Source organism: Vidua chalybeata, chromosome 20 (genome assembly GCF_026979565.1).
Source record: "Vidua chalybeata isolate OUT-0048 chromosome 20, bVidCha1 merged haplotype, whole genome shotgun sequence".
NCBI lineage: Eukaryota > Metazoa > Chordata > Aves > Passeriformes > Viduidae > Vidua > Vidua chalybeata.
In genome coordinates this window covers 8,715,288-8,741,026 of record NC_071549.1, presented here as the reverse complement: position 1 = coordinate 8,741,026, position 25,739 = coordinate 8,715,288, and the positions used below count along the sequence as shown (strand labels likewise).

Genomic DNA, 25,739 nt, shown 5'->3' with positions numbered 1-25,739 from the left:
CAAGATCAGATACCTCAGTCACTTGCAGGCTCTGCTGAACCATGGAATTCTGTGATGGCATTTATCTGAGCAGCCCCGAGACGTGAGTCATTGTAACGTAGTAAGGCAATGTCTGATTACCAGAATTGTTTTTTCACTGGAAGATAATTCAAGTGCATTCTTGGTAACTTAGCCAGAGAAGTTGTCACATGTGTGGGACATCAAACTGAATGGTAAAACTGCTGACAGGAATCTCTTTGTTGACCCCTTCCTGTAATGTTCCCTTTCTTGTGACAGTCTGCTTAGCTGTCAGATAATTTCTCCTTGCCTACGAGGAAGGGCACGGAAGTGCTGAGCACACATTTCACCTCGACTCTCACACTCAACAGGATATAACCACTGCTCTTGTGGCCACAAGCAGCTGCTCAGCCCCTGCCCAGACACTCCTTATCTACATGCTGCTAGAAATCACACAGCTGGAAAACGCCACTAAACTGGAAAATTCCCTTTTTATTTGAGAAGCACTTCAGTGTGTAATGAATCATATTAACTCTATCCCAGGCCATGCTTTCCTAGGCTTTGATTGACCAAGGCAGACACTTGAGCTGCTCTTTTAATTCCACACATGAAAATTCAGCAAAGCAAACGTAAGTCACACAAAACCATTGGTGTTTGTGATGCTCTCTTAGTTACTCCCTGCAGTTCTGAGAGTCCCACAGCCAGTCCATGGCAAAGTACTTCATATTTACCAGTGCAAGGTAAGAGTTACAGCTTGTGACAGCCTAGGAAGTCGTGTTTTCAACAGATAAGGGACCTCTCTAACATTCAAGAGCTCTCCTGTTTCTGTATCTTTCCTATTTTCTGCCTCACCCTCGGCAGGCCGAGGCACCACCTGCTCTCAGCAGCCACAGAGGTGCTGTGGGACTGCTTCAGTTCCACCACTGAGGCTGTACCTGCTGGAACTGGAGTTCAGAACCACTGAATCCCACTCCCCCTCTTTGGCTGAGGCTCCAATCCCAGCAGGAAGCACTAAATCAGCACAGCCACCAAGGCAGGCAGGGCCCTGCACCTCAGTGCCTGCTGAGGGACATGCCCAGAACAGCTCATAAACTGCTTAACTAATTGCTCCTATCCAATTAGTTGAGACACACACACACAATCTCTCTCTCTCTCCACAAGGCACTTCAATTCTCTGTTACGTATTTTCCCTCTGTAGGAATAGGCTGAACCTGCTGGCTTTTGGAATTTGGATCCACTAAGAAGCAGAGAGCAAGAATCCCACCAAAACAGCATTAGGCAAAACAGTTCTCCAATTCCTGACTTGTATTATCAACAGAGGATGTAACTGCTTCCAACTAATGCTGTTACAGCAGAGATTTAGTGGTTTAGGCTGCATTAAACTCGCTGTCAGCACAATACATGGAAGAATTTTGCGGTTTGTCATATTTAGAGTAAAGTATTGAATTTGTATATTTTGTTCTATGATGTCGTGGCTGTCCTGTTTCAGTCTCTGGCACAGCTGTGATTCCAAGAGCCATCCAAGCACCACCACAGCTGCCATTCAGGTTTGCTCCATCAATGAACAATAGATACAAACCCCCTTTTCCAAGTGTTAAAAGAGCAGTTCTGTCTTGGTATCAAGTGCACAGCCTGAGCTGGCAGTTTTCTCTGCACTGTCTTAGAGAAATATTTAGATTCAGAAGAGTATTTATTAATGCCTTAACTCAGTACAGCAGTGGGCCTGGTCCAAGTTCAATGTTTATATATTTCAGGGTAGAGTGGTCAAATTAAGTGGCAATCACAGTTCATCACCTGCTAATTAGTCTGGTTCCTTCTCACCCATCAAGAACCTGTCATCTTAGAAAAGCTCCCCTGACCCACCACAGTAAGCAGTTGTTTTACTTTCACCCTCAAACACACACAGGCACATTTCAGGAATCCTTGAAGCCTGGATAGGAGCAACCAGATTTGCAATCATCCCACACACTGAACTCTGATCTCCCACTACATACACAGTGGATTGTTTCCTCATAGCCACTTCGGGAAAAAAAAAAAAAAAAAAGAAGCAGCTATATAAAGTTTTATAACATGAGTTTTGATAGCACAGGAATCAGGTTCCTCCTTGAAAATTCCCAAGGGAAGTTTCTGCACAGCCTGTTGTTGATGTTCCTCGGTGGCAAGGCAGGGGTGTACAACAGACACCACACAGATAACAGCCTGCACACCTGGGGCTGCTGAGATTGCAGAGCTTGTGACTCCGACAAACAAACCCTGGAACCTGACAACACTTTTTGGTTTTACACTCCCCAGAAAGCTCCCTCCTCCCTACCAAGTTACCTACTTGTCCAAAGTACACCTTTAGCTCCAATTTGGGGTACAAAGCACTGTGCCCCTCAAGAGATGAGGCATTCAGGAACAAGGTTTCTGCAGCTTTCACCTTTTCATTCCCAAGTCACAGAGCCAAGCTGCCAACAGCAACAGCTAATGGACTGGCTTGAAGCTGAACACCAGGACAAGCCTTGTACTTGACCATTTTTTAACCTCTAATAACGAATCTGTGGAGAACTAGGATCACACTGTGTGTATTGATTGATTTCAGTAACAGCCTGCCAGAACTTTCTCATCACCTGCTTTTTATGGCCAAGGCTCCAGCTGGGTACTTCATCTTTCATTAAGAATCACTACAAACTTGCAGGTGTTGCACAACACCTGTAAAACAAGTTTCCTAGACAATGTGGGTCAGGTACAGTTCAAGAAATTGTATTCTTGAGTCCATGAAGACTTCTTAGGAGCAGCCTGGATAGCAAAAACATTGCAATATCAGTGTTTCTGCTCCCAGAATTTATGTCAGGAACCTCAGCAGAAAAGCAATTAACTCCTGGAATCCAAATTCCTCTGAAATTTTTTTTCAATTAAATGAAAGGAGGAAGTTCAAAGGCAAGAGCCACGTGCACCCAGGCTCAGAGGGGTGCACACCCATCCGAGAAAAGATCAGCTCCTGTGTGCAGCTGTAAAAGATACTGGTTCAGCCAGTGCTCCACACTGAAGAGGTACAGGCAGAGAAAAATGCAAATTCAACCCCAAATAAACAGATAGATCAGTCTGGAGGCAGAACAGTCCTGTTCCACCACAGTGCTGGCCTGAAAGCTCCCAGCACTTCTGGCGTGAAGCAGATGAGTTTCATTATGTAACAGTACTCATGTCATTAGAGACCTGGCAGTGGGTCACATGCAAGGTTTGGGGCTTAAATAATGCACAAAGGTGCATTGTCACAATGCTTGACTGAGAGTTGGGCTGCCCAGAGGGATGGGTTTCACCTGAGTGCACAGAACCTCCTCAGGACCTGGGTCTGGGCTTTGCCACCACCAGGACAAGGCACTGGCTTGGAGGTGAAACTCTGGCCAGCTCCTGAGATTCTCCTGTCAGTGCTGCTCAGTACAGGGACACCTAAACTATGAATTCTGGCCTGCTTTTAAACTGATATTGGAGTAAAATCATTCAGTGCTCAGCTACACACCTAAAGAACCACCAAAGCAGCTTTTATTTAGACACTATGAACAGCTGTAGCCTTCAACTAAGTAGTCTGCAGTGTTTCTTTTAACAAGGTGCCTAGAAATGAACTGCTTTCCATTTGAGTTAGGGAAAAAAAGTCACTGTAAATCATGCAAATCCATCACTAAGTGTTTGCCCACCATAGCCCACAGACTAAACAGACACTGGCACCACATGCCACCAGAAGACCTTGGCCAGGTGTGCCAACTTTTATTAGACAAATCCACCTCAAAAAAAAAAAAAAACAAAACAAAAAAAAAACCGCTCCTCAGCGGTGAAACCGAGCTTAGTAACACCGTGGCCCGTAGCACTTCGCCCTTCAGACCTGTCAGATAGGAAGTGCCCATTGCACAACTGGATCACCACTTCCACACCCCTCCCTGTGCTGCAGCTTCACCCACGGACAGGGAGGCACTCGCTGCTCCGGGAGCTAACCCCGCACTCCCGCCCGGGACGCGCCGCCAGCGCCTCCAGGGAGTCACCTTAGAGAAATTGAATGCCATCACTCGGAAATAAAACTATTAGCGTGTGGTTGTGGCGCGATGAGAGGCAGAGCTGGGCTTGGGGAGAGGCCAGCGGACACCAGAGCTGGCACCTGGGCACCTGCACTGCCACAGCTGCACTGCAGGGAGCCGCAGCAGCTCCCACGTTTCACTGCAATACGTGCTTTTTCTTCCAGAAAACGACATTCCAAGCGGGAACGCCGGCAGAACGGTTCAGCCTGGCCTTAGAACCGCAGCGGCTTCAACACCGTTCAAATAAACAAAATTAAGCGGCACACGGACGCAGCTCGGCCACCTGCCCAGCTCACACCCCCCCCCACCCCGTGCCTCGCAGACTCCGCGCTGGGCCGGGATTTCCCCCTGGCGCTGCTCCGGCAAGCGCAGAGGAGCCACCCGCGCCCGGGCCCGCACCGCCCGGCCCGCCCGGGCACCGCGCCAGCCTCGCCCACCCCGCCGGGGCACGGCCCGCGGGGCACCGGCAAAGGGCGGGATGCCCGGCCCGGCGCCTCCCGGGAGGTGCCCTTCGGGAAGCGCTCCCCGAGCCGGACGCCGGCAGGGCCAGCGCCCCGCCGAGCGCGCCCGGCCGCCGCACGGCCCTCACGGAGGCACCGCGGGCAGGCCCGGCGCGGCTCCCGCGGCACCGTCCCCGGGCGGCTCCCCCGGCGGAGCGAGACAGCGGCCCGCCCGCCCCCGCGCCCACCTGGAGATGCTCCTGGAAGCGGATGGGCAGGATCTGGGCCATGGCGGCGGCGGGGCGCTCCGGGCCGGGCCGGGCTCAGCGGTGCGGGCGGAGCGGGGCCGCGATGGCGGAGCGGGGCCGTGCGGAAGCTGCCCCCGCCGGCGGAAGGATACCGCCGCGGAAGGATACCCGCACCTGCCGCCGCCGGCCGGCCGCGCGGAGGGATCCGGGCGAGCGGCGCCAATGGGAGCGGCGGCTGCGATGCGCCGCCGGAAGGGACTATTTGGGGACGCATCACTCCCTCCCTGCCTTCCCCGGCCTTTTTTTTTTTTTTTTTTTTTTTTTTTTTGCCACATCATGCGACCGAGGGGCGGCGGCGTCACTTCCGCCCCGCGCGCGCGGTCACGTGGGGCAGGGCGGCGCGGCCGGGCAAGGTGACACCGGGGGGACACCGGGGGGACACCGCGGGGACACCGGGGGGACACCGCGGGGAGCCCCTGGACCAACCGCCCCCCCCGGGGTGTCCCTGTCACCGGCATGCCACGGACACCCCCGCCCCCGGGTGTCCCTGTCACCAGGCTGGGAGGGATGTCCCCTCCTTGGGGACGCTGAGGGGACGGGGGTGTCCCCGTCACCACCCCCGCTCACAGGGTGTCCCCCTGTCATCGGGATGTGATGGAGCCACATCGAGGGGACAAGGGTGTCCCTGTCCCCGGGGTCTGAGGGATCCCCCCTCCTGAGGGATCTGATGGATTCCCCATCCCGTGGTGTCCCTGTCACCATGAGCTCATGGATTTCTCTCCCCCTGGTGTCCCTGTCCCTGGGATCTGATGGATTCCCCATCCCCAGAGTGTCCCTGTCCCTGGAATCTGGTGGATTCCCCATCCCCAGAGCATCCCTGTCACCGGGATCTGATGGCTCCCCCATCCCCCGGTGTCCCTGTCACCATGATCTCATGGATTCCTCTCCCCCTGCTGTCTCTGTCCCTGGAATCTGGTGGATCCCTATCCCCAGAATGTCACTGTGATCTCAGGGATCCCCCATCCCCAGAGTGTCCCTGTCTCCATGATCTCAGGGATCCCCCATCCCCTGGTGTCCCTGTCACCAGGATCTGATGGCTCCCCCATCCCCCGGTGTCCCTGTCACCATGATCTCATGGATTCCTCTCCCCCTGGTGTCCCTGTCCACAGGATCTGATGGATTCCCCCCTCCTGGGAGATCTGATGGATTCCCCATCCCCAGAGTGTCCCTGTCCCTGGGCTCTGATGGATCCCCCATCCCCTGCTGTCCCTGTCACTGGGCTCTGATGGATTCCCCATCCCCTGCTGTCCCTGTCCCCATGATCTCAGGGATCCCCCATCCCCTGCTGTCCCTGTCCCTGGGCTCTGATGGATCCTCCATCCCCTGCTGTCCCTGTCCCCATGATCTCAGGGATCCCCCATCCCCTGCTGTCCCTGTCCCTGGGATCTGATGGATCCCCCATCCCCTGCTGTCCCTGTCCCCCCTGTCCCTCACCCCCCAGGATGCTCCCCCAGACTCTCCCCTGTTAATGAGTACAGTGCAGTAACGAAGCTCCACGTTTCCCTCTGTGTTTTATTAACCCACACTTGAACCCCAGCACGTAAAACAGGTAAAAACTTAACTTTTTCCCTGGGCTGACTGCAGCATCCAGAGCTCTGTGTGCTGTCACACTTTGCACTTGGCTGAAATCTTATTTTGCTGCTCACTGTTACTTCCCCAGATAATTTTTACTTTGTCTTAAATTCCCCACCTCCAAAGCTCTGAGAAGCCCTGGAACACACTGGGGGGAAAATCCCTCATTTCTTCCTATGAATAAAGTGAAAAAAAATCTGTAAAAAAATCAGCATTAGGATCTGCCAAGTGATTTATAGCCCCAAGGAACAGTGGGCATTCTGTGTACTCATTTCAGGCCCACTGGGTGGTGCAGATGGCATTTGACTCATGAGGGGCTGTGACACTGCAAATATAAATCAAATTAAACAGCAAAAAATTCAGAGCAGAGGATGAGTCAAGCCCAAGTGCTGCTGCTCCAAAGCAGAGCAAAGAAAGAACAAAAAACCCTTTCCCATCAATCACAGGAAGAGGAACAATTACCAGACCCAGCACTTTCTTTATGAGCAATAATATTGTAATATTCCAAAAAAAAATCTTACGGATTTGGAGGCTTTGGGATCCTGGGCAGTGCTGGAATGCTTGAGGTGAGGCAGAGGTGGAAAGGTGAATGTTTTATTCGGGCTGCAGTAATAAAACACAACACACCACTTGAACCAGTGCCCAGGGTGACACAGAGCACACAGCTGAGGCAGGAAAAATCACAGCAAGTTCTTCCAATTATTTGGAAATTCTTACACAAACTCCTCACTTGAGCCCTGGAGCGTTTTAGGATTATTATGGTGATAAAACAGGATTTCTTTATTGAGAAGGAAACAAACTTTATGATGACAAAGCACCACAGCTCCTTGCTCTTTCAGATGCTCAAGGAAAAACACTTTTTATTTCCTTGTCTGTACCTGGTACAGCACAACACAGAATGCAGGTGGGAAGTGTCCCTTTGGATTTAATCCTGCTGCTTCCACCACTAAAAGAGCCCTTCCTGAGCATGAATTCTGCATGACCACCATCAGACAGAATGAAATGGGTAAAAAAACTTACAGTTCCACTCCTTACAAAAATAAACCCTGAGCGACCTTGAGGAAAAAATTCATTTACATGAATATCATTTCTTTAAATTTCATTTACTGAGAGCTCTTTAAGTCAAATAAATGCCAGAGAATTGGCGCCACATTTGGTTATCAGGGCTGAGGCCACGAAATTGTTGCCACTGACCTGCAGCAACACAAGTCAGCTTGGGAAGTTTTCCCTGCTGGATGCAGCAGAGGGAATTAATTGTGTTGGTCCTCTTTGGCACTGGGACTGACCACGAGTTTCCCTGCGCTCCTGTGAGTCCTCTGGCGTTTTGCAAACACCCCCAGAGCTGCAGAAGCTGCCTCCCCTGGCAGGGGGAGCAGAGCTGCCAGCAGGGTTACCCCATTTCCTTCTCGGGGCCACTCAAGCCCTGAGCCCTTTGCTGCTTCCTCTCCAGGTAGCGAGCTCGGGCGTCCTGGATGGACTGCTCATCATTCCTCCTCTCCATCTTCCTTGCAGAGTTCTCTGGGACTCCTTCTGGGGGGAGAGGAGAGAAAGAAATAAACTCTCTGTGTCAAACTCACCCCCCCCCTCCAGCATTACAAGTCCTCCTATTTGTTAACTACAAAAAAATAACCCAACCCAATAAAATCTCTTTTTTTTTTTTCCCCTCCAAGTCCCAGGCAGCCATTTGAATGATTTCCAGAGAGGACAGACTGCACCACAGCAGGGAGGGCAAAAAAAAAAAAATCAAAATAAAATCACACCTTAGCTCCCATGTCAATAATTGCAGCTGGGTTCATCTCATCCCCAAATTTTGCTTTTTATTGTAGCAGAGAACATGCAGCCTGTGTGTTCTACACAGCCATTTCTTCTCTGAACTGCACATCCCAAACTCAGGTTTGGGCAGGACAGGACAGGAAAAAACATGAGGATAAACTATCTTTAAAAAATTTCCGGAGGCAGGAGGGAGGGAGAGGAAAACATGCAGATAAGGGAGTGGGAAAAGTCAATATTGCAGATCAGCCACCATCAGAAATGCACATTCCCCACAGCACTGAGACCTTGGGACAGAAGGGAAGAGAAGCAGAAAATATTTTCAGTCTAAAATAACAATAAAAATGAAAATCAAAGATTCTGAGAGCCTAAAATCTGTGTGAGTGAAGCAGTTACTGCTTCTGGTTCTGGGGGCTGGTAAGATAAGAAGAAGGAACTTTAATCAGCATCCATTGTTAAAATATTTCTAATTATCATGTCTTGTCAGCTATTTTTATGAAGGAGCCAGAAATACAACATCTGTAAGGTCAATATTAAACTCCAATTAATTGGCAATTGCTTGATGAAGTCATAATGTGAAGGGGGACACAGGTAAACAGATTATTTCCTTCACAGAAACTGATGAGGCTCTTCTGCATTATTTATAACCAAATGAAATTCCTGTTTGAAATGGTGGGTTTATACAATAATGCAGGGCAGAAAGAGATGCTGGCCTAAGCACAAGTCTGCATTTTTTCCCTTTGTTAAGGAAATGGAAGGGAAGCTGTATTTACTGTACAATAAATGGATGTTTTGGAAGGCTCAGCTCAGGAGTAAAGAGGCCCTTTGAATACTTGGCTGCTTTAGGAACCTGCTGACAGGAGAATCCCAGGAATGTCAAGCAGCCAGATCAGTTAGCAGGCACCAGTTCTAATTAACACTGGCTATTTACACATATGGCATTAATTAATTGTCAGAACGAGACACTCACCAAAATGTCAGACTTTTTCTTCTCTATCTACTGCTGGGTGAGGTTTTTGATTTTTTTTTTTTTTTCCTTCCCTCTGCCCCACAGCTCTCAGGACTTCTCCCAGGGCAGCATTATTTGGGCAACAATGGCTAAAATACCCTTCACAAACAGCCAGCCTCAAAATGCTTTTATTCAACTTTATTCAACTCTCTTCAAGCTCTGCTCTAAGAAACCAAAAGGGGGGAGCATGGCAAGAAGCAGCAACCAAACACCACAATTCACACTGCTGGGACAGAAAACAAGGCTTGCAGAGCTGTGAGGAGAACAAAACAAGAACTACACCAAACAAATTAACACTTTCCAGCCCAGAACGTGCCGTAACAAACACACAGGGGTCCTAAACACAACGAAAACGCAGAGGGGTGAGCTCTGTGCTTACCAAACTGCCTTTTCAGCTCCTCCCTCTGCTTCCACCTGGATATTTCCTCCTCAGTCACCTCCTCCCTGGCCACACTGCTCAGCTCATAGGCATCCACCTGGTGCAGCCTGGGCAGCAGGTCCCTGACCCACTCGTAGCGCACGGGGCACACGGTGCGCACGTAGATCTTGGAGGTGACGGCCACGTCGTGGAAGATGATCCACTCCAGCAGGGTCTCCTGGTTGTGGAGCTGAAAAGTTCAAAGGTTGGCTCACGGCTGGTTTGGTTTTTTTTTTCAGAGCCCCCACCTGCAGCAGAATGTCAGTGGTTGAGGTGTGAGGGGGTGCCACCAGGTTTTAGATGTTCAGATTTAGAATTGCCCGTGAGCAATTCCAGGGAAAGCCCTGCCTGTGTCACTCTCACTTCATAACCCAAACCCTGACCAAGGCTGAGGAAGTGAGGCCCTTCCCCACTCTCAAAATGAACACTGCAGCAGAGCACAAAGCAAGCACCAGGGAGAGTTAGGGGACCTGCCCCTTATTCCTTTTGGAGATGCTTTTCTGCTTTATCAGCAGGCTTTGGGAACTCACTGTGGATGAAGGGTGGATGTAGACTATGCTGCCATGGCCATCCATGGTGCAGAATGTCCTGGCTGCAGATCTGAAAAAAAAAAAAAAAAAAAATTAAAAAAAAAACCAACAACAACACAAAACGCACATTGCTGTGATTATACAGCAACACAGCAAAATGAACTGAACAAAGCAGCAGCAGCACAGAAAAAAAGTTCTCAAAAAAAAAAGTTCTTCCAGACTTAAATTGTAAAAAAACATTTAAAGAGTGAAATACAAAATATTTAATTTACCACAGCAGCACTGCAGGTGTAACACCACAATAACAACAGGGTTGGGGAGTGAAGCCTTTGAAAGCTGTGATAACTGGAGATTTCCAAGCCCTTCAGCTCCATATCTGGAACCACTCATCAGCTGGTGAGTTCATTTCAGAGACAGAAAAATGACATTCCTGGGAAGCTGCTGACACCCTTGGGATGGTGAAGACATCAAAAGCAGAGGTTCCAGCCCCTTGCAGAAACATCTCCTTCCCCTGCAGTTACTACTTTGCTACTTTTACCAACATAAAGCCACACTTTAAAGTAATTTGCATAATTTATTTCCCATTCAGTTCTCCAAACGTCATTCCTTACCTCCTAGCAACGTTGATGAAGTATCCTGCACACAAGCATCTTCTCAGTATTTCAGTTCTGGAGCCTTCAAATGTCTCTTTAGGGAAGTCTGGCAGCTGGGAAAAGAAAAAGCAACATGAATCAGGATCTTTCTTCAAGAAAAAGCAGTTAACCCCCCTCCATCCCATGGATTTCAAAGTCTGGACAGAAACCATGAGGAAAGGAGGAAAACTCTCCTTCTTGCCCATTACCACCACTGTACCTGAGTCACACAAGCAAGGGGTGCTCTTCAAAAATATTTAAGTGGTTTGTTTTCTACTGGAGGAAGGCGGCAGCCACCTGGCAAAGGCTCAGCATCCACTACATGTCTTAAATACAAGTTTATACAGCTCAAACACGCTCAGAAATGTTATTATTTTTTACCTGTTTCAGTTTAGTGGTTATTTCCCGCAGCTGCCTTTCCACACTAAAAGCAGATTTCACAGCTCTCCAATGGATCCAGTATTTCTGGCACCAGGCTGAAGGAGACTTGCTGAGAACAGGAATATTTGAATTATAAAGAAGCCCTTTGTCAGCTGCTTGCAAAGAAACTATTTTATTGTTATGGTCATACAAAGGCAACAATCTACAGAGGCAGATACCTTGTGGGGTTAAATAAAAAGTGTCTTGATGGAAATTACAGGTCACAAGAAGGAATAAATCTGAAATTAGGAGCCAGCACACAGATGTGTATCTGCAGCACAGCTGAAAACTGGGAGTTAGGAGCAATGCAAAACCACTTAGTGTAAGGGAGAATTTCATACCTTGCTTTGCACTGCTCAAAAATATTTAAGAGGGTTGCAAAGTCATTGCATCCTCCCACTTGTGAGGCAAGTTCCTGGTGTTGAAGCTCAGCCTCCTTTTGCTTCTGAGGATCACCTGAGGAATAAGTTGTATCTCACTTTAAGTCATTTTTATTTATCACCACCTAATTTTTCTGTTTGTGTGTTTCTGGCAGCCTTGGCTCTCCATTCCTGTTATTTTTAGATTTGTCTCTCCTCCTACAGCTGCATTTACAGTTGTTCCTCCTTCCACTATGACCAGGAGCATGTAGGTGCCATTAAATCTATGATTAATCTCATCAGTCAGCACCAGGGATGAAGAATTGCAGTCTCTTAGCAAGTATTTCTCACTCACAATCCACCCAGAGGCTGACGTGGAAAGACAAAGGAATAAACAAACAGCTCACAGGGATCAAGTGAGAGGAAAAACAAGACTGTTGAACCCACCCCACCACAGCACCCTCTGATCTATGGAACTCAGCTTTTTCCTACTGCCACAGTAATGGAGATCTCAAAATAAAGATAAAAACCAGTGGATCTGTCAGTTTAGTGGGAATTCACCTTCATCAAATGGGGCGAAAGCAACATTCCCAAAGTGCTCCCTCAGCTTTTAAACACCCAAAGGATTTCTCCTCCAGCACAACCCATTCTCCTCGGGAGAGGGAGGCAGGAACCAAAGGCCACTGGGACTGCTGCTGTGCTAGGGGGGTGTCAGACGTTTGTGGGCTCTCAAAAGTGAAAGGGATGAAAGCAGGGAGGCCTCATCCCACACATCTGGCCCTGGAAAAAGTGCCTGGAGGACGGGGATCTGTGTCTGCTGCCTCGTGCACAGGGCTGTGCAGGGTGACAGGCAAAAAACAAGGGCACAGAGGATGGGAAAGCAAAGGGACAGCTGTGGGACAGCTGTGGGACTGAGAAGGAGCCCAGGGCAGAATCCAGGTTATCAGGGCTGGCAGCAGGGCCTGTGGCTGCTGCTCCAACGGGCACAGCTAAGGGAGGACAGAGAGAACTGGAGCAGAGCCAGGGAGGGAACGGGCAGGACAAAGGAACCCACAAAGGCTGCACACAGATGTGTGCACAGCTGGGGTGGGCAGCAGGAGGGGACAGCAGGATGGGACAGACTCAGGTTTAGCACTAGTGAAAGACTGAGCTCAGCTCTAGTGGAACTGTGCTCTACTGAAACGACCCTGGCACCACAGCAAAACTACATTTCCCACTTAGAGAACCAATGGAAACGAGGCAGTGCCAAGTCAAGCCTCTCACAGAAAGCCAATAATCTATTTGGTTCAACAGTTATTGAACAAATTCTCCCACAGAAAGCCAATAATCTATTTGGTTCAACAGTTATTGAACAGGAAGTTCTCTCACAGAAAGCCAATAATCTATTTGGTTCAACAGTTATTGAACAAATTCTCTCACAGAAAGCCAATAATCTATTTGGTTCAACAGTTATTGAACAAATTCTCTCACAGAAAGCCAATAATCTATTTGGTTCAACAGTTACTGAACAAATTCTCTCACAGAAAGCCAATAATCTATTTGGTTCAACAGTTATTGAACAAATTCTCTCACAGAAAGCCAATAATCTATTTGGTTCAACAGTTATTGAACAAATTCTCTCACAGAAAGCCAATAATCTATTTGGTTCAACAGTTATTGAACAAATTCTCTCACAGAAAGCCAATAATCTATTTGGTTCAACAGTTATTGAACAAATTCTCTCACAGAAAGCCAATAATCTATTTGGTTCAACAGTTATTGAACAAATTCTCTCACTCCAGAGGTGATGCCCCATTTGCTAAAAGCAATCAGTCCCTGCTGGCTGCACTCAGACCAACAGCAGCACATCTGCTGTGCTGCATTTTGGTTTTCTGGTGGTTTTTTTTTTTTTTCCCCTTTTATTTTTTATGCCACAGAGATTTCCCCCGATGACCTCTCAGCTGAGGCACTTCCCAGCTCAACAGCCTTGGCACAAACACAACCCTGAGCCTCTCTGGAACAGCTGCCCTGACTCCAGAGCTGGGAAAGGATTTTTTGGGAAGAGGGGGCTGCCCACCTGGACGGATGAAGACGTTTTCCACGGACAGCATGGCTGCAATGGGAAGCAGGAGATCCTCACAGTCCAGGGAAGCAGCTTTTATCACAGCACAGGACAGGTTGGGAGGGAGGGGAAACTGCACCAGGAATTCTCCCAGTCTTGTCACATGGCCTCTCCTTATACCAGGAAAAAAAAAATATATATATTTTTCTATATTATATATATTTTATGTATTTTATTATACCTTTTATTATATAATTTATTATATATTATTTCATGATTTTATTTTTACGTTATTAATGTTGTTATTTAATTTTATTGTTTTTATGTTATTATTTAATTATTTTATTCCATTATTTATTTATATTTTTCTATATTTTATTTTATATTTTATTGTATATTATTACATATTTTATCATTATACATAATATTTATTATTATATTTTATATTATTTAGATTTTAGTATATAACTTATATATTTATATGTATATATATTATTTATATATTTATTTTTATATTTTTATATTTTTATTATTTTCTATTTTATTATATATATTTAATATTATTATATACTTTATTCTTTTATATTTTATAATATATTATCATATACTTTATTATCTATTAGTACATATTTATATGTTTATATTATATATTCATACATACAGATTCAATGCAATTATGTTTAAATGTGAATTGAGTAAGAAGCACTCCCCTCTGGACTGTGAGTGCCCACACAAGTGCTGGGGACATGGAGAAGTGTCATCAGCAATAAAATAATCCACATTTCTCCAGCTTGCTTGTGTCTGCTCCACAGCCAGCTTTTTAATTTTTTTTAATTTTTTTTTTTTTTATTATTATTATTATTTACAAGAAGAATTCCTGGAAGCTTAGGATAAGATCTCACTTCCTGTCTTGAGCTCTTGGATGGAGCTCCCAGCCAGAGCTGAGCCACAACAGTCTGGGATCTGCCCCAGGAGCTGCAGAGCTGAGGTCACTCTGGAACTCCACACCATGTCCAGAACCTGATTTTTACCTCCCAAGCCCCAAACTCTCCTCCAGCCCTGTTTTTGTGCACAGTACATTAAACCCTATAAATTAAATTTTCTGAGAGCTAAATAAGGAAACACGTTCTGCTGCTGGGGAGTGATGGGAGGGAAATCTTTTTAGTCCACACAAAACCCCAATTTAAGCCTTGGATTTGAAATTCTTGTATTAAAAAACCCTTTGGTTTTTACCTGTCAATAGCATTGCACTGGTAAAGTTCCTTCAGGGCTTCCAAAATATGTCTTTCCTCAGGAGGGTCCAAATAGGGAAACCTAGGGTTAAAAACGAGGTGGATTTGTTCGTTTTCACATCGACAAAAATAATTTTTAAACCTCCCCAATGCTGGTTCTCTGACCAAAGTTAGATAATCATAATAATAATTTTCTGTGTGTTACTGCATAACCTCCAGCTGAGGAATTTCTGATGACAAACCCCAGCATGGCACACACTAAACTGCATTTTCTACTCTTGTATGGTCTTAGAACTAAAAAATCCCAGAGAGATGAAACTTTTGGAGTATAAAACACATTATTTTAAGTACTTAAAGGTGTAAAAACCAGTATTGTAAGGATTTTAAGTATTTAAAAGAATGTTAAAAAAACAGCATTTTAAGGATTTTAAGCGTTTAAAAGTGTAAAACCCAGTATTTTAAGAGTTTTAATTATTTAAAGGTGTAAAACACAGTATTTTAAGGATTTTAAGCATTTAAAGGTATAAACCCCAGTAGTTTAAGGATTGTAAGTATTTGAAGCTATAAAAAGCAGTATTTTAAGAATTTAAAGCATTTAAAAGGGTAAAAAAGGTACTTTAAGGATTTTAAGTATTGAAAAGAACATTAAAAACCAGCGTTTTAAGGATTTTAAGCATTTAAAAGTATAAAAACCAGTAGTTTAAGGATTGTAAGTATTTAAAGCCATAAAAACCAGTATTTTAAGAATTTTAAGTATTTAAAGGTGTAAACCCCACTATTTTAAGAATTTTAAGTATTTAAAAGAACACTAAAAACCAGCATTTTAAGGATTTTAAGCATTTAAAGGTATAAAACCCAGTAGTTTAAGGACTGTAAATATTTGAAGCTATAAAAAGGAGTATTTTAAGGATTTTAAGTATTTAAAGGTGTAAACCCCACTAGTTTAAGGATTTTAAGTATTTATAGATTTAAAAACCAGTATTTTAAGGATTTTCATTATTTAAAGGTGTAAAAACCAATATTTTAAGGATTTTCATTATTTAAAGGTGTAAAAACCAATATTACAAGGCTCTTAAGTATTTAAAAGGACACCAAAAATCAGCATTTTAAGGATGTTCATTATTTAAAGGCATAAAAAAACAGTATTTTAAGGATTTTAAGTATTTATAGATTTAAAAACCAGTATTTTAAGGATTTTCATTATTTAAAGATGTAAAAACCAATATTTTAAGGATTTTCATTATTTAAAGGTGTAAAAACCAATATTACAAGGCTCTTAAGTATTTAAAAGGACACCAAAAATCAGCATTTTAAGGATGTTCATTATTTAAAGGCGTAAAAAACCAGTATTTTAAGGATTTTAAGTATTTATAGATTTAAAAACCAGTATTTTAAGGATTTTCATTATTTAAAGGTGTAAAAACCAATATTACAAGGCTCTTAAGTATTTAAAAGGACACCAAAAATCAGCATTTTAAGGATGTTCATTATTTAAAGGCGTAAAAAACCAGTATTTTAAGGATTTTAAGTATTTATAGATTTAAAAACCAGTATTTTAAGGATTTTCATTATTTAAAGGTGTAAAAACCAATATTTTAAGGATTTTCATTATTTAAAGGTGTAAAAACCAATATTACAAGGCTCTTAAGTATTTAAAAGGACACCAAAAATCAGCATTTTAAGGATGTTCATTATTTAAAGGCGTAAAAAACCAGTATTTTAAGGATTTTAAGTATTTATAGATTTAAAAACCAGTATTTTAAGGATTTTCATTATTTAAAGGTGTAAAAACCAATATTTTAAGGATTTTCATTATTTAAAGGTGTAAAAACCAATATTACAAGGCTCTTAAGTATTTAAAAGGACACCAAAAATCAGCATTTTAAGGATGTTCATTATTTAAAGGCGTAAAACACCAGTATTTAAAGGATTTTAAGTATTTAAAGGTGTAAACCCCAGTATTTTAAGGATTTTAAGTAATTATAGATTTAAATACCAGTATTTTAAGGATTTTCATTATTTAAAGGTGTAAAAACCAATATTTCAAGGCTCTTAAGTATTTAAAAGGACACCAAAAATCAGCATTTTAAGGATGTTCATTATTTAAAGGCGTAAAAAAACCAGTGTTTTAAGGACTTTAAGTATTTAAAGGAACGCCACAAACGAACACGTTTGATGTGGGAGAGATGGGACTCTTGGCAGAGCCTCCAAGTGGAGTGGAGCTTGGGATCCAAGCTGGAATTACAGTGGGGAGCAGCAGAAAAGCTGCTTGGAGTGCCACCCCTGGCTGGGGACCTAATCCTGCCTCGTGCCCCTCCGGGAGCGGGATAATCCCCCCGCGGGGAGGTCACCTGATGACATCGTGCACGGAAAGGCATTTCAAGGTGAGGATCACGGATGTCAGGCTGGTCCTCCTGATCTCTGGCACGGTGTGCTCAGGCATGCACTGCTCCCAGAACTCCCTGCTGTACAATCCAAAGCTTTTCCCCGCCGACGTCCGGCCGGCGCGCCCGGCGCGCTGCTTGGCTTCGCTCCTGCCCCAAAAAAAAAAAGAACCCAAAAAAACCAACATCCAAACCTCTCATCCCTGCTGCTACCACCCAAACGAGCACAAAATGACTCTCCTTGGAGATGGAAGAGGCATCCCTGCACAGCAGCTGGAAAATCCAGTTGTGCAAGGAATGAAAAAGAATTTCTGTGCATTTTTTGGAAGCTTGGCCTCACTCCTGCACCCCTCCAAAAAAAAACCAAAAACCAAAGCTCTCATCCCTGCTGCTACCACCCAAACGAGCACAAAACGTCACTCTTTGGAGATGGAAGAGGCATCCCTGCAAAGCAGCTGGAAAATCCAGCTGTGCAAGGAATGGAGAAGAATTTCTGTGCATTTCTGGAAGTTTTCTTCACTCCTGGCCCCCTCAAAACAACCCAACATCCAAACCTCTCATCCCTGCTGCTACCACCAAAACAAGCACAAAATGTCTCTCCTTGGAGCTGGAAGAGGCATCCCTGCACAGCAGCTGGAAAATCCAGCTGTGCAAGGAATAAAGATGAATTTCTGTGCCTTTCTGGAAGTTTTCTTCACTCCTGGCCCACTCAAAACAACCCAACATCCAAACCTCTCATCCCTGCTGCTACCACCCAAATGAGCACAAAATTACTCTCCTTGGAGATGGAAGAGGCATCCCTGCACAGCAGCTGGAAAATCCAGCTGTGCAAGGAATGAAAAAGAATTTCTGTGCATTTTTTGGAAGCTTGTCCTCACTCCTGCACCCCTCCAAAAAAAACCCAACATCCAAACCTCTCATCCCTGCTGCTACCACCTAAACGAGCACTAAATGTCTCTCTTTGGAGATGGAAGAAATATCCCTGCACAGCAGCTGGAAAATCCAGCTGTGCAAGGAATAAAGATGAATTTCTGTGCATTTTTTGGAAGCTTTCTTCACTCCTGCCCCCTTCACAACAAAAACCAACATCCACACCTCTCATCCCTGCTGGTACCACCCAAACAAGCACAAAACGTCTCTCCATGGAGCTGGAAGAGGCATCCCTGCACAGCAGCTGGAAAATCCAGCTGTGCAAGGAATGAAAAAGAATTTCTGTGTATTTTTTGGAAGCTTGGCCTCACTCCTGCACCCCTCCAAAAAAAAAACCAACATCCAAACCTCTCATCCCTGCTGGTACCACCCAAACGAGCACAAAACATCTGTCCTTGGAGATGGAAGAAGTATCCCTGCACAGCAGCTGGAAAATCCAGCTGTGCAAGGAATGGAGAAGCATTTCTGTGCATTTTTTGGAAGCTTGGCTTCACTCCTGCCCCAAAATAGAACCAAAAAACCAACATCCAAACCTCTCATCCCTGCTGGTACCACCCAAACGAGCACAAAATATCTCTCCATGGAGCTGGAAGAGGCATCCCTGCACAGCAGCTGGAAAATCCAGCTGTGCAAGGAATGGAGAAGCATTTCTGTGCATTTTTTGGAAGCTGTTGTATTCAGCCAGCAGTGCTCAGTCCTCAGACAATGCCAATTCCTCCTTAATATCTGTAACTTTTGGGAAGTTGTATATCCTAAACCACTTCTTACTTGGTTTTAAATTGGTTAATTAAAACCAATTAAAGTGGGTTTTAAACCTTAAAGTGGTTTTTAAACCTTAAAGTGGTTTTAAATCATGGGGCTTCAAGGTTGCTGCCTATCTTTTTATTTTTTTTAAAGAGCAACCACAACACAAAGCATTATTGCCAGAGCAGCTCCCAGCAACAGCAAGTGAGTGACATTTTTAACTTACTTTGAGATGGGAACCACCTCCAGGATGTCCAAACCAACTCGGGGATTATGATTCAACTGCTTCACAAAGCCACTGTCCACCACGTATCTGAAAAAAAAAACCCAGAGAGGTAAAAAATAGAGGGCTCAGCAGGTAACTGACACATGGATTTAATTAAAAAAACACATTTACTCTACCTAGACCCTGGTTATTTAGTAGATTTGATTTCAGACTAGGTTCAAAAATATTGGTGACCTCTATTGAGGTCAATGGTTTTCTGACTACACACCCAAAAAAAGGCAATAGTAGCAGAAAGAAAGTGTTTTTCCAAACCCAGACCTTTCTGAATTATTCCTTCTGTTTTAACTTTTTATGAGGGACAGAAATCAATACCTGACTCCTTCAATGGTCAGAGATGTTGCAGCAATGTTTGTGGAGACCACACATTTTCTGATGCCTCTGGGAGCTGGCAAAAATATCCTTTTCTGCTGATCTAAAGTGACAGTAAATAATGACATCAAATAAAATGACAAGGTAAGAAATAAAACAAAATAAAGCAAAACAAAATAAAATCAAAGTAAAGTAAAATAAAATGTGAGGTCTTTCAGTTACTCAATATCCCCTTCCTAACTGAGGATCTTGAAGTCATATCCAGTGGATTTGGATTTCCACTGGAGGCTCCAGTGCAAGTAGAGAAGGCTGAAGTTTGATTTAGTTTATGATAACCACAAAAAAAAAAAAAACCCACCCCGAAGTGCCAGAATATTGTAACAAAGGGGTTCCCTAACACCCTTTTCCCAGCCCAGACAGAAAATCTGCTGAGGATAATGTTTGGAAGAACTCTTGCAGCTCAGGTTTGCTGTGATGAAGTGAGATTTTGGGCTCTGACCTGTGGACATGGAGCCATAGAGAGGCAGGATGAGGAGCCCCTCCACAGCCCGGTCGTGCACCTCGTACCGGTAATCGATGGACTCTGCTCTCTTGAAAAGCAAATCACAGGCTCTTTCTATCTCATTCTGGCCTAAAAGACACACAAGAGCATTCAAGTGAACCTCATTAGCTGCAACCCTGCCTTCCTGGTTGGCAGCACCTTTAAACAAGGTTGTTTTGTCAATATGCAGAGCTGCCAACGGCATTAAAATAAGGAATTAATGAGAGGGGGGTTTGGGAGGTGACATCCAGCCTCTCCACAGGGCCTCTCATCAAGGATTTGCCTTAAAAGATTAGATATCTTTTTATTAGATATTAATATTAATATTAGATATGGGCCTGGCCCATGCACTGATGTAGGATTTTTTAATTCTTCCTCCCTGAATTAACAACAAAGTAAATCACACAGACAACACAGAGTCAATCTGGCTATTCCTAAAATGCTCTGAAAACTACTATTTCACAGGACTTTGTGCATCAAACTGCACCTTTCCCTTCTCACTGCTCTGGGAGAAACCAGGCAGGCTTTGGAAGCTTTTCTGCTCTGCTGGCAGTGCCATGATTCACCTGGAGTATCCAGGAAAATTCTCACCTGTGAGGAAAACCAGGATGTCACCCTCTGGTTCATTTAAGTGAACATCCAGGGTGACCTTCACAGCCTGGAACAAACAACAAACAAGCCAAAATCAGCTGAAATCCCATTTAATTCCTGCTAGGACTCATCATACCAAGTGTTCCTCCCCTGTCTCCTGCAGAGATGCTGAGGACACAACACAGCAGCTCATTCTTGTGGCCTCCCCCAGATGAAAACCACCCCAAAAACAGAGAGAAAACAAAGCAGGCCAGACCTCTGTGACATAGGCAGAGCTGCCCACATCCCTGGGGCTCAGCAGGTTGCAGAATATCTCCTTGACAGGGTAACTTCTCCCTGGAATGTGCAGCACTGAGCAGTGCCCAAAGAACTCCGAGAGCTTCTCCACCTCCAGGGTGGCTGACATCACCACCACCTTCATGTCTGTCCTCCTGCCTGCTGGCTTCTCCTGCAGGAACAGCTTCTTCAGCAGACCAAATAAAATATCCTAGCAGAAAAAAAAAAAAAAACAGGAACAGCTGATGTTAACACCCTGGTTTTGTTAGAAGAGCCTGACAAACTTGGAAGTTTGATGATTTCATCCCGTTGATAGAGTGAAAATCACGTATTCCAGGCCTAAGCACTCTGAAGAAAACACACATTTGCCCTGGACATTTTGGCTTCTAGAGTTTAATGAATATTTTACCAGCTCTCCTCACAGCCTACAGACAGCACCAGTGCAACTCAAACCCCTTTGTTTTTCATTTTTATACTCTCTTGGTCAAGTCATTTGTGAGAAGTTACCTCAGACCCATTTTTCATCCCATTTTCCAGCCCGTGTGTGCACCCTCCCTTGGTTTTATTTATTGCTACGACCTCAGCAAGTTTATTTCACTCTGTGCTGCTCTGAATGACAAATCTGCTCCTTCCACCACTTGAGCTCAGTTATTTGCAATTCCCTCAGATGCCTGAGGGCAAACTGGGATTCAGGAAAGCGTTTTCCCCTTTCCCAGCTGGACTGGGAGATTGCTTGCTGGAGCAGGAGGTTGATGACACACAGCACAATCTCCTGAGGTCTCAGTGACCTCAGTGTCCCTTTGCTGGCCACACAAGGGTCAGGGTGACCTCTGAAAGCTTTTGGGACTCGGGTCTAGATGCCTCCATGGACCCAAAAGCCATAATCTCTTTGCACAGTCACATACACGCCCTAAGGAACATTGGGCCTTAGGGCAAGAGAGGTGTTTTGGCTTTTGTTTTGTGCATTTTGTGTTGGTTTATTTTTTAAATTAGTATTCTAGAAAGTCTGCGTTCTGGCTTCAAACTCCTGGAAATTTTGGGAGAGTATTCAACAGCCAGCAAAGTTTTAACTGCATTTAAATGCAACAACTACAAAAACTCCAACACTGTTAGAGGGCACATCTTATTTTAAACTTATGCAGCGTGGACTAAACAAAGCAGCACTTCTGTGCTCTTAGGACAGCAAAAGGACAGAGCACATCCATGGAAAGTCAGTCAAAACCCCTGGGGAACGTGCTGAAGTGAAAGGAAGGGATAAACAGAGCACAGGAGAGGAGAAACAGCGACCCAAAAACCAGCTATGAGGTGACACTCACAGTGCTGAGGCTCCTCTCGTGGGCTTCATCCAAAATGATGACACTGTACTTGCTGAGGAGGGGGTCTGCCAGGATTTGCCTCAGAAGGCACCCATCAGTCATGTACCTGATGGCAGTGTCCTGCAAGGTTCAATCACACATTCAGCTGCCAGCCTGGCTTTGCATTTCAAAGCAAACACTTCTGCACAGACCAGGACACCACAAGGACTTTCCTTAAAGGACACTTAAGGGCCTGGCCCGTGCGTTGAGCTAGGATTTTACAGCTAAGATAATTCTTACTGCGCCCATGCACGGCAGCACTTGGCCACGTTTCGCCTGCAAGGTGCCCAAAAAACCCCCTCGGACGAGTCCGAGTGTCGCCCTGGTTATCAAGAGTTTTCTAAAGCCTTCTGAGTTGACATTCTTGTAGAGAACTTTCCCACACAACTTTCTGTAAATAACCTATTGTTTTGCATTCTTTCATAGAGGCGGAGAAATTTGATGTACAGGTAGTTTGTCCAGTGTCGTTGGAGAGGTGGCACGTTCACCCTCCAACCCACTGGCACCTTTTGAGAACTATAAAGGATTGGAGTCAGAAAAAATAAATGAGTCTCTTCATCGTGACCAAGGCTGTGCTGCGTCGTTTTTGCTTGTGTCATCTGGTGACATCCGAGGACACAAACTGGGAGAGCCCAGGGACCCCAGCACGGCCTGGGTGACCCTGCCACACGCCCAGGGCCCCCACCTCGGAGGTGCAGTCGTCGAAGCGGACCTGGTAGCCCACGAGAGCCCCCAGGGCACAGCCCATCTCCTCGGCCACCCTCTGGGCCACCGACACGGTGGCCACGCGCCGCGGCTGGGTCACGCCGATGGCGCCGCGCTCGGCCAGGCCTGCGGGGGACACAGAAGGGTTGCTTGGGTTGGCAAGGGGCATTAAAGGTCATCTCGCTCTGAAACAAGAGGTTTTTGGAGTTAACAAAATGAATTAAGCGTTTATGATTTAGCTTGTAGAGGTATGGGTTGAATTGTAACCTTTTACTTAAGAAACCTCTGCCTGGTACAAAGGGCATAGGAAAATGCAAATTTCTGAATTTTCTTGCATAAAGAGCAATACCAGAGGAGGCAAAGAACCTGGATAAAGAAGCTCCTCTGTCTCCAAGCCTATCAGGACTGACAGACCTACTCAGATAAGCACCAAAGGACCGAAAGCACACGCACAGAGAGGAAAAGTTCAAAAGTTCAGTCGTGAGGAAGACCAAAATCTTCAGCCTCAGGACCACTGAGAGACCCCCGTGCGACCACCACAGCAAACCACGTGTGGACTTATTTAGCATGAGAGGCGAGGACAGGCGGGGCCAGGGGTTGAATATGCATGAAAAAAGTTGTGCAATGTATTGCATATGGAACAGCTTTGGGAATAAAGGTGTGGGTCAGCCAGAGGCTCGGGGCACAAGTTTTGGAGAGCTCTCTCACTTGTGCCGGGCGCTGACATACACACCCACCTCCTAACTCCCCCAGGGTGTGGAATCTATTTATTTATTCCATATATTGCTTCAGTTCCACCCCATCTTGGGACACCTGCCACCACTCCACCTGCTGCAAGTCTGCTCCAGCCTTGGGCGCTTCCAGGGATGGGAGACATTCCCTGGGCAACCTGTGCCAGGCCCTGCCATGGAACAATTCCCTCCCAATATCCCACCCAACCCCTTTCGCTGGCAGCAGGAAGCCATTCCCTGTGTCCTGTCACTCCAGACTCCTTCAAGCACTGGGAAGGGCTCCAAGATCACCCCTGGAGCCTTCTCCAGGCTCAGCACGCCCAGTGGTTGTGGGACACTGAGTTGTGCCACTCCAGGTCACTTTAGAACACGTAACTATGTGAAAAACGCTTAATTACGTGTTTTTTTTTAAAAAATCTTAAAAGTTTATTAGCAATAAAATAGTTATCAAAAAATAGTAATAAAATTAGAGTAATAAAAATTTGGATAATGAAGATTAGGACACTATGAGATAATAAAAAGCAAAGAATTACAGATGTCTGGATGTTTTTGGGCACTAAGCTGCCAAAAACATGCCTTGGGAACAAAGGAATAACCCTTAAAAGCAACAGCCTGTTGCATATTTATATTTTATACATGATCTATAAATTCTTTGCAAATTAAGAATTTTTCTGGTTTTTGTTAACTTCTCCTCCTTAATCCTGGTGATTCTGTAAAGATGGAGAGAAGGTGGAAGGATGTTTTATTTTCTGATAAGGAGGCTGTAACTCTTCAGGTTTCCTGTTGCTGTTATCTCTGTGCAAAGAGTTTCTTGATTATCTTATCCCTTTCTTGAGCTAGTAAAAACTACCTTACATCACACAGCTTTTATTTCAATACTATGTCATAACCTAAAACTATATTTTACACACAACCTGAAAAGGATTAATACAGTATTACAAAATAACCCTCTATAACACATACAGTATTTAACATCTGCGAAGCGCCAACCGTAAAATACGCATTTTTCACACCTACACGTGGGCATAGCTTGTTTATTTTTTATTTAACCAAGCCACCTCCTGTCACCACAGCCCAGCCCGAAGCTGCGTCACCCGCGGCGGGGGGTGGGAGGGGGACGGACAGGGGGACCGCGAGCTGAGCTCACCGCTGCTTGCAGCCCGCGGAGGGCGGTTTCGTTACCTGCCTCGTAGAGGTACCTGGGCAGCTGCGTGCTTTTGCCGCTGCCCGTCTCGCCGGTGACGATGAGGAAGGGCCGCTCCCGCACGGCCTCCACCAGCTCCCGGCGGGAGCGGCGGATGGGCAGGGCGGGGCCGTCCATGGCGGCTCCCGGGGCTCACCTGCCTCACCTGCCTCACCTGCGGCCGCGCCCACGTGCGCGCCTGGCGGGAACGCGCGCGCGCCTGGCGGGAACCCCCCCCGCGCGCGCCCCCACCGCCGGCGGCGCGCGCCTCGCGCGTGCGCGCCACGCCTCCCACACGGCTCCCCGCCTCCCACACAACTTCCCGCCTCTTCCATAGGCCACGCCTCCCACACGGCTTCCCGCCTCTTCCATAGGCCACGCCTCCCACACGGCTTCCCGCCTCTTCCGTTGGCCACGCCCCCCCGCCGCTCTCCCCTGAGGCCCTCACGGCGCCTCAGAGTGAGGGAGTCGCCCAAGGAGTGGCAAAAATCGCAAAATTACAAAATGCGAAGGGTTGGAAGGGCGGGGAGAACTCCCGCCAGACCAGGCTGCTGAGATTTATTTCGTGACAGAACTTGAGCCTTGAGTGTACGCGTCAATGTCCTGATGGAACGACCCTGATTAGGAAAAGCACATGTTCTAAAATCTAAGGGACAAGAAACGATCTCCGATTCTGTCGTAAATCAGAGTAACGTTCTCTTTCCATAGGTCAGCTAAATGTCATACTGTGTTACACAATAGGCTGTTACACAACATTGAACAAAACACAATTGTACACATAGAGAAAATAGTAAAATAATGATAAACAAACCTGCTTCACCAAAACCTCTTCCTTAACAGGAAAAGTTCTTTGATGTTTGATCTTTTTATACTTTCAAGCCTCATCAAAAGATGAGATTCAATCTCTGAAAGAGAGAGAAGCCAAAA

General features: G+C 45.6%; 2 protein-coding genes across 7 annotated transcripts in view; both read right to left on the bottom strand.

Moving 5' to 3' along the window:
* The window catches only part of CLTC (clathrin heavy chain), a 30,200-nt gene extending 25,323 nt beyond the window's left edge, over window positions 1–4,877 (bottom strand). The window contains exon 1 of one of the 2 annotated variants that reach the window (XM_053960978.1): window positions 4,735–4,877. In XM_053960978.1, coding sequence (XP_053816953.1) covers window positions 4,735–4,776 — 42 coding nt within the window. In that variant the 5' untranslated portion in view covers window positions 4,777–4,877. The remainder of the gene's footprint in view (window positions 1–4,734) is intronic. The other variant, XM_053960979.1, reaches the window with a different exon arrangement.
* Window positions 4,878–6,288: 1,411 nt separating this feature from the next.
* On the bottom strand, window positions 6,289–25,037 carry DHX40 (DEAH-box helicase 40). 5 transcript variants are annotated; one of them, XM_053961298.1, is made up of 17 exons: window positions 24,812–25,037; window positions 22,879–23,024; window positions 22,155–22,274; window positions 20,819–21,049; window positions 20,563–20,629; window positions 19,930–20,061; window positions 19,434–19,533; window positions 19,062–19,148; window positions 17,129–17,311; window positions 14,779–14,859; window positions 13,561–13,718; window positions 11,487–11,601; window positions 11,107–11,215; window positions 10,705–10,799; window positions 10,094–10,163; window positions 9,525–9,753; window positions 6,289–7,896 (listed from the first exon to the last, which is right to left on the bottom strand). In XM_053961298.1, exons 1-17 carry the CDS (start codon window positions 24,948–24,950, stop codon window positions 7,757–7,759), a joined length of 2,202 nt encoding a protein of 733 aa, XP_053817273.1. In that variant the 5' UTR covers window positions 24,951–25,037; the 3' UTR covers window positions 6,289–7,756. The 5 variants fall into 5 exon arrangements, with proteins under 5 accessions (XP_053817273.1, XP_053817274.1, XP_053817278.1 ...); XM_053961299.1 differs by having other exon boundaries at window positions 6,289–7,893; XM_053961303.1 differs by having other exon boundaries at window positions 24,829–25,037.
* Between the last annotated feature and the right edge of the window lie 702 nt (window positions 25,038–25,739).

Bases quoted from the DNA above. Each gene is read 5' to 3' on its own strand.
- DHX40 (XM_053961298.1), bottom strand. From the start codon at position 24,950: ATGGACGGCCCCGCCCTGCCCATCCGCCGCTCCCGCCGGGAGCTGGTG. The intron at 22,275-22,878 runs GTGGGGGCCCTG...TGAACCTTGCAG, and splicing joins TCGACGACTGCACCTCCGAG to GACACTGCCATCAGGTACAT. The intron at 10,164-10,704 runs GTAAGGAATGAC...TTTTTTTTTCAG, and splicing joins TTCATCAACGTTGCTAGGAG to ATCTGCAGCCAGGACATTCT.